Raw genomic sequence first — 6,024 nt, 5'->3', positions numbered from 1 at the left:
GTAAAAAAAGTAGATGAAAAAAAATGGGTGAAAAAAAGCGAGTGAAATATAATATTTTTATTATTATGGTAATAAAAAAATTACTAATCCCTTTCTTACTGGTTTTTCCCCTCGAATAAAATTTTCCACTTAAATCTTTTATATAGTAAATAAATAAAATTTTACTTTTAACTTATTTTTCCACTTTCATTTATTAACAAAATCCATTATTATGGAATAATACAAATCCATCTTAAATCATCGCCTAAAACTACTATTTCCCATATATTTTTCTTTCCCATATACATTTCCATAAATAGAATGAGTCCCATCTCTTCGCACTCACCCTCCCCAAATTAATAAAACAATTGTCATTACCATTGGCCATATGCTCTCCTTTCCGAGCTCATGTCTTGATTTGGCCTTGGGATTCTCTTGGAAGGGGGAATAGAGAATTTCATTCTACCATACTTTGCAAACTGTGTCCTTGTAAGAGGCTCTTCTTCTTGTTCAACTACATGGTCATGACCATGGCTTTCTGTGGATCTTGAAGGCCTTTGGCATTCTGGGGGTGCAGTGGGATACCTTGAAGAATCATGGCAGTATGAATATGTCATAAACCTCGATCTGACCCACTCCATTCCTGCTCTCTGCGTAAGATCCAGAGACTTGAACTGGGGGCCATCAATGGGATTTGTAGGGTGGGATCTGTATGAGCACAATGGCGCAGATTGGGTAGGATTCCAAACACATCCATCCAGCTCAAGGCTGGTATAAGAAGCTACAAATGGAGCAAATCTGTAATCAACTGGATACGTTCCTCCCTCGGTAGCCCAGTCTGATCCATCCCAAATTGTAGAGTACACAGACATTGGTTTTGAAGGATAGTGCAATCCCATGACTTGGGTATGGACTATCTCGCGAATGGGAATGTTGTCCACTAAAAATCTGGATGTATCATTGACATAAACCGAGGCTGGATGAGTCAAAGAGTTCCAATCAAAACAATCAGAGTGCTACTAAAACAATGCATATATTCACAGCAATAGAGAGAGAACTCTTCTAGAAGAATCACAACAACAAATAGATATCAGTGGAGAGAAAAATGTATCTAGATGATTGACCAATTATGGTAAGTGACAGCGCTTAACATTGCCATTGCAAGGCTGGAAAACCTTCAAAATTTACAGATACCCCCATCAAATGTCATACCCAAGTGTTATTGACCGATTAAAAAGAAAACATCTAGCTCTCTGACAGTCATAAATGGCATTATTATTTGATAAAAATACCTAACCCTAAGATTTCCATTGGGTCAAATGGCACTGATCTTATTAGCTCATGATTAAGAGGAAGAATGGTCATCATATTAGGAATTGCAAATTATGTACATTCTAGGAGGTTGTTGGGATTGTTGGCTCTCTCCTTTTTACTGATTAGAGTTTATTAACCCAACACTCAAAGGGAGCCCTTGTCGATTTATATTTTATAGTTTTAATGATAATGGTGTGGCAATAATTGCCATGTATGTTTCTAGATGTTTAAGTAAGTGATAATTTGGTTTTGATGGTGATTTCCTGGACAGACTTTGGTGATTTAAAATAAATAAATATTAGGAGAGTTTGAATAATTTTTTTTAATGGTAATTTTTTTTTTTTTTTAATCAAGAATGTTTGAATTTTTTTTAATAGTGGAAATAAATTCAGTCCTTTCAAGCATTTCTCAACATTCAAAATTTTGATCTTCACAAAAATTTCAGCCATATTTCTCTCAAAATAGAGAAAACCATTCTTTTCCAATTGAAAGAGTTGCTGTTTAGTTAAGGAACTTCTTTGCCAATAGACATTCAGCAACGCTCTCTCTTATTTTTTATTTTTTAAAAATGATTTTGACTTCTTCGATTTTTTTTTATTGTTGATTTTTCTTTTTTAAGGGCATATTCAAAGCAAAAGCAAAAATACAACATCATGCTATTATTATTATTAAAGATGGACTGCATATAAATACATTTTATAGAAAACTCATGGATCCTAGAGTAAAGGACCATAGGATTCAGGAAATTCATTAGAAAACCCAACTCATGGATGCAGAGTAAAAGACCATACGATTCAGGAAATTCATTAGAAAACCCAACTCATGGATCCTAGAGTAAAAGACCACGGGATTCAGGAAATTCAGTAGAAAACCCATAAGATTACACGTATTGTTGGGTTGCACTATAGGAGGAGAAGATTGATGACACTCACACTGCATGGTTGTAATTCCAAAGAATGCTGTATTCGTGGAAATCGGCCGAAGGATCGAACCAGAGGTGGAATCTCTCTTCTCGGCCCATGTGAACGCTTCCATTCCCATAAACATTTGTCTGCAAAACCCATTCCTTACGTGTGGTGTGACCCAAGAATTCTAGGTCTAGTTCGTCATGTGTACGAGGGAATACTTCTGCATTAGAAGTCTGAAAAGAAAACAGTGAGGCATATTAAGCATTCAAGATTTAGTTAATAATGTCAGATTATTCAGTAAACTGACTTGAGCTGTTTTGACTATATATCCTATAGCAAAAACAAAAAATAATAAGCAGGTGCTGAAAACTTACATAAAATGCCACTACAACTCCTGCAGAATAGCTTTCAGGGAGCTTGATGGCTGCACTAAAGAATCCATAGTAGAAGTCATCTTGTGAAATGAATCCTGAACCTGTTCATGGCATAGAAAAGTATGACTGGTATTATTTGTCAATTCCCTTGTTGTACATAGATTGATAAAGAGACAGACATATACACACATTTCCACTGGAATAGCATCATATATGAGGAGGATCTTTCCTCCATCCATGATCAGGTTGAATCCTGATCAGTCTCCATCCATGGGATTATATGATATCTTGCATCATATATGAGGAGGATCTTTCCAACATTTTGAAACCCGGGTCAGTCTCCTTCCGTGATTTCTCATCAGGTTGAATCCTGATCAGTCTCCATCCATGGGATTCTAATGGTCCTTAGATGTGAGATTCACATGCCAAATTGAATCATTTCATAGAATGACTCCACTGCATATTACTGCCTTTCAGTTATGGCTGAGTATCTATTTTACCAAATTTGGCCAGGACTTGAGTATAATCCTAATTACATCAAACTTGAGTCTAACCCTAAGTGCCCAAAATTTTGCAAAAACCCAATTATGCAGCACAGTCTAGGAGGGGTTAACATGCCTATGAGGTATTTGAACCTTGTTGAGGGCTAAGAACAGTTGGACTTTACCAACCAACCAAACTCACTTTTGACCACTTCTAGTTACTTTAGCCTGTAGATGCTTTCATAAAAAGAAAGCAGTTGATCCAATAAACAGAAGGGGACTGGTTGTGTGTTTCATTCCCTTTTCCTGTCAGCTAAAAGGTATCAAAGAAGCATAAATCTACTAAAGGAGACATAAATTTCAACTGAAATATTGGAGTGAGATGGGAAAATTGATGCATTAGATGGATCCTCTAGAGGCAGGCAGTCTCCCCCGAGTCCAGGTCTGATCATGCATAGGGAACTGAAAGAACAAGTAAATTTCATTCCTGGATGAGGATTTCCATGGTGGATAGTCCCTTTTCTTATTCAAACTTAATTCTACAAACAACCATTGAAGCATAACCACCATCTTTGGCATAACTCTGACACATTACGTGTCTCAGATAATCATCCGAAGGATTGCTGTCCCAGAGTTCCAATTCACTGCATTATGGAGAAAATATAACATGTTTCTAACCACTAGCATCTGAAATTTTAGGCAGGCTGCCATCAGAAAACAACTATGAAGTAAGCTAAGAAAAGAGAACTCAAACAATCAAACAATATGATGAGCTATATACCTGAGGAATTGTCAAGGATGAGTTTCACAAGGTTACCGCCATCTAGTTGCTGGACATTATTCGGACCTCCCCAGAGAACAGAGTATCCTTCTTGGAATGATAAATGTGAAAACTGGTTTGTCAAGTTGGTTGTTGGTGGAGGTCTCAAGGGCTGCTTATGGTGGCCACAAGCTACTGGAATTGATAGCAAAATCAGCTGCAAAAGCAAGGGATAAAACCACAGAAACAGTTCCATTTCTGCTATCTTAGTCTTCCTTGTACAAACTCAAACCAGCTTTTGTAACACACTCTGTCATGTACAAACTCAACAGATGTCGGAACTAGAAACTGTTTATATGTAAATTTTACATTGAAAACTGAAAGTGGGAAGTATAATATGAAGAAAACACACACTTATGGAGTGGACTGAAACTTCAGCACATGTCTGCAAGGAGTTTTCCAGCACCATTAAAAGCTTTCAAACACGCCCACATTCAAATTGGTGTAAACATAGAGTCATGTTTAAGCTTGAGCATACCCAACTCAAACCCATCCTACAGAGACACAAAGGCTACAGGGACATCTAACTTCTAAACCATATGAATTTACAGAATCCAGTACTACACTGAAGATCCTAAACAAAATGAAATAAAATCCTCACACAGATGCAATCCAGCAAAACCATGATGCCAACTCATTAAAAAAACACTAGATCATGAGATTCAACTGCTTTCAATAGTGGAACCTTCAAAAATCAAGTATCCAACCTGCAACAGACACTGTTAAATCTATCCCTTGTGAGGTCCGACAGACTGACTGGCTCTCAGGGAACAGCAAACAATCATTCATCACATAAAATATTAGTATTGATTTCGTCCCATATCACACCATTTGGTATCTTCTACATTGACAGTACAACACTGGATGGTCATGGAGATTCCCCGTTATTTGCAACAACAACTTGAGGAAGGTACCTGGCACCTTTACAAATATTAGAAAACATAGACCTCAGCTGACTGGCTCACATAGAAGAGATGCGAGCCAGTGCACCTCTCAGATAGTTAAGAGTTGGAACCCAAAAGATAAAATAATCAATGCACAACAAAAAGAGAAAAATTCATAAGATTCGTGTGTGGTAGTTGCCAGAAAATTTACTGTAGGTTTTACAGCTGGCCCACTTCCTTTCTGACCTTACAAATTTACAGATTTCTTCCATTGATAATTGTTTCAAATTTAGCTTTAACCCACTTCATTATTGACCTTACAAATTTCATCCTTTGTTACTTTTCTTATTAGGTCTCATCAACAACAGGCAGTCTGTGTCGTGACAGATATAGCAACGGCTAACACCTGAAAATGAAACTGGTTCTAAGTGACAAATAAATCTCAAACTTCAGATACGAGATCATTTTAAAATCAGCATGGAATGGACTAATTTTTTTAAAGAAATTAAATCAGATGTTAAAGAATCTCAAACTTTTGAATACAAATTATTTTAAAAATAAAATTAGAATGGAGTATAAAGATTTTTAGAATACAATTCGTTTTAAAATAGTATCAAGTAAATAGCTCAAATAGCACTTTTAAGTTAAATACTATTTTTATAGTTTTAAATATTATGGTTTTTGATGTGCAAACACTGTTCACTGCACCTAGTCAGTGAATTTCAATTTCTTTTTCTTTCTGTTTATTAAATTATTAAGTAAATATTTTAAATAACAATATTAAGTTAAATAATATTTTTATGGTTGTAAATATTATTTTTTATTTTTATTTTTTTTCTGAGTAAAGACTATTCTATTATGTATAAAAAAGATAAAAAATATTTACAGAGAGGTTTGAACCTCTGAGGCGCTGTAGCCTGCTCTCTGTCAAAAAAGCTGTTGCAGTTAGCATTTAGCCCTCTGTTTACATAGATGAAAAACAAAAGCCCAAAACTCAATAGAGCTAGATAGGATCTACACTTTGTTTCCAGCCGCCCTATTACAAAATGCAGAGCTATGCAGCTATTACAAAAAGCTGGAAAGCCAAAATCATAAGCTGGAAGATGAGAAAAAACCATACTAAAAATACCAGAAACCATACCCACTGAGAATTACATCCAAAAAAACCGCAGTTCTAAGATGACTCGCTGAGATAGAGGAAGTTACGCCGGAGGTGGCAAGTCTGTATCTTTTTCATTTGCTTTGCTGGGAGAGCTAACCCAA

At 36.0% G+C, this 6,024-nt stretch overlaps 1 protein-coding gene across 2 annotated transcripts; it reads right to left on the bottom strand.

Annotated features, from left to right (window-relative positions):
• Positions 1 to 245: 245 nt before the first annotated feature.
• LOC149243346 (putative xyloglucan endotransglucosylase/hydrolase protein 33) lies at positions 246 to 4,919 on the bottom strand. Of its 2 annotated transcripts, none has more exons than XM_089367799.1 (5): positions 4,230 to 4,919; positions 3,839 to 4,034; positions 2,576 to 2,676; positions 2,226 to 2,434; positions 246 to 927 (listed from the first exon to the last, which is right to left on the bottom strand). In XM_089367799.1, the coding sequence occupies exons 1-5, from the start codon at positions 4,284 to 4,286 to the stop codon at positions 354 to 356; spliced, it is 1,137 nt and encodes a 378-aa protein (XP_089223925.1). In that variant the 5' UTR covers positions 4,287 to 4,919; the 3' UTR covers positions 246 to 353. The 2 variants fall into 2 exon arrangements, with proteins under 2 accessions (XP_089223925.1, XP_089223926.1); XM_089367800.1 differs by having other exon boundaries at positions 3,839 to 4,127; positions 4,232 to 4,918.
• Between the last annotated feature and the right edge of the window lie 1,105 nt (positions 4,920 to 6,024).

This window comes from Pinus tabuliformis, chromosome 8 (assembly GCF_031772625.1).
Source record: "Pinus tabuliformis cultivar Carrire ecotype Pingquan chromosome 8, CPIR1, whole genome shotgun sequence".
In the NCBI taxonomy this organism is placed as follows: Eukaryota; Viridiplantae; Streptophyta; class Pinopsida; order Pinales; family Pinaceae; genus Pinus; species Pinus tabuliformis.
The sequence above is the reverse complement of the archived record's forward strand: the minus strand, read 5'-3'. Positions and strand labels throughout refer to the sequence as shown.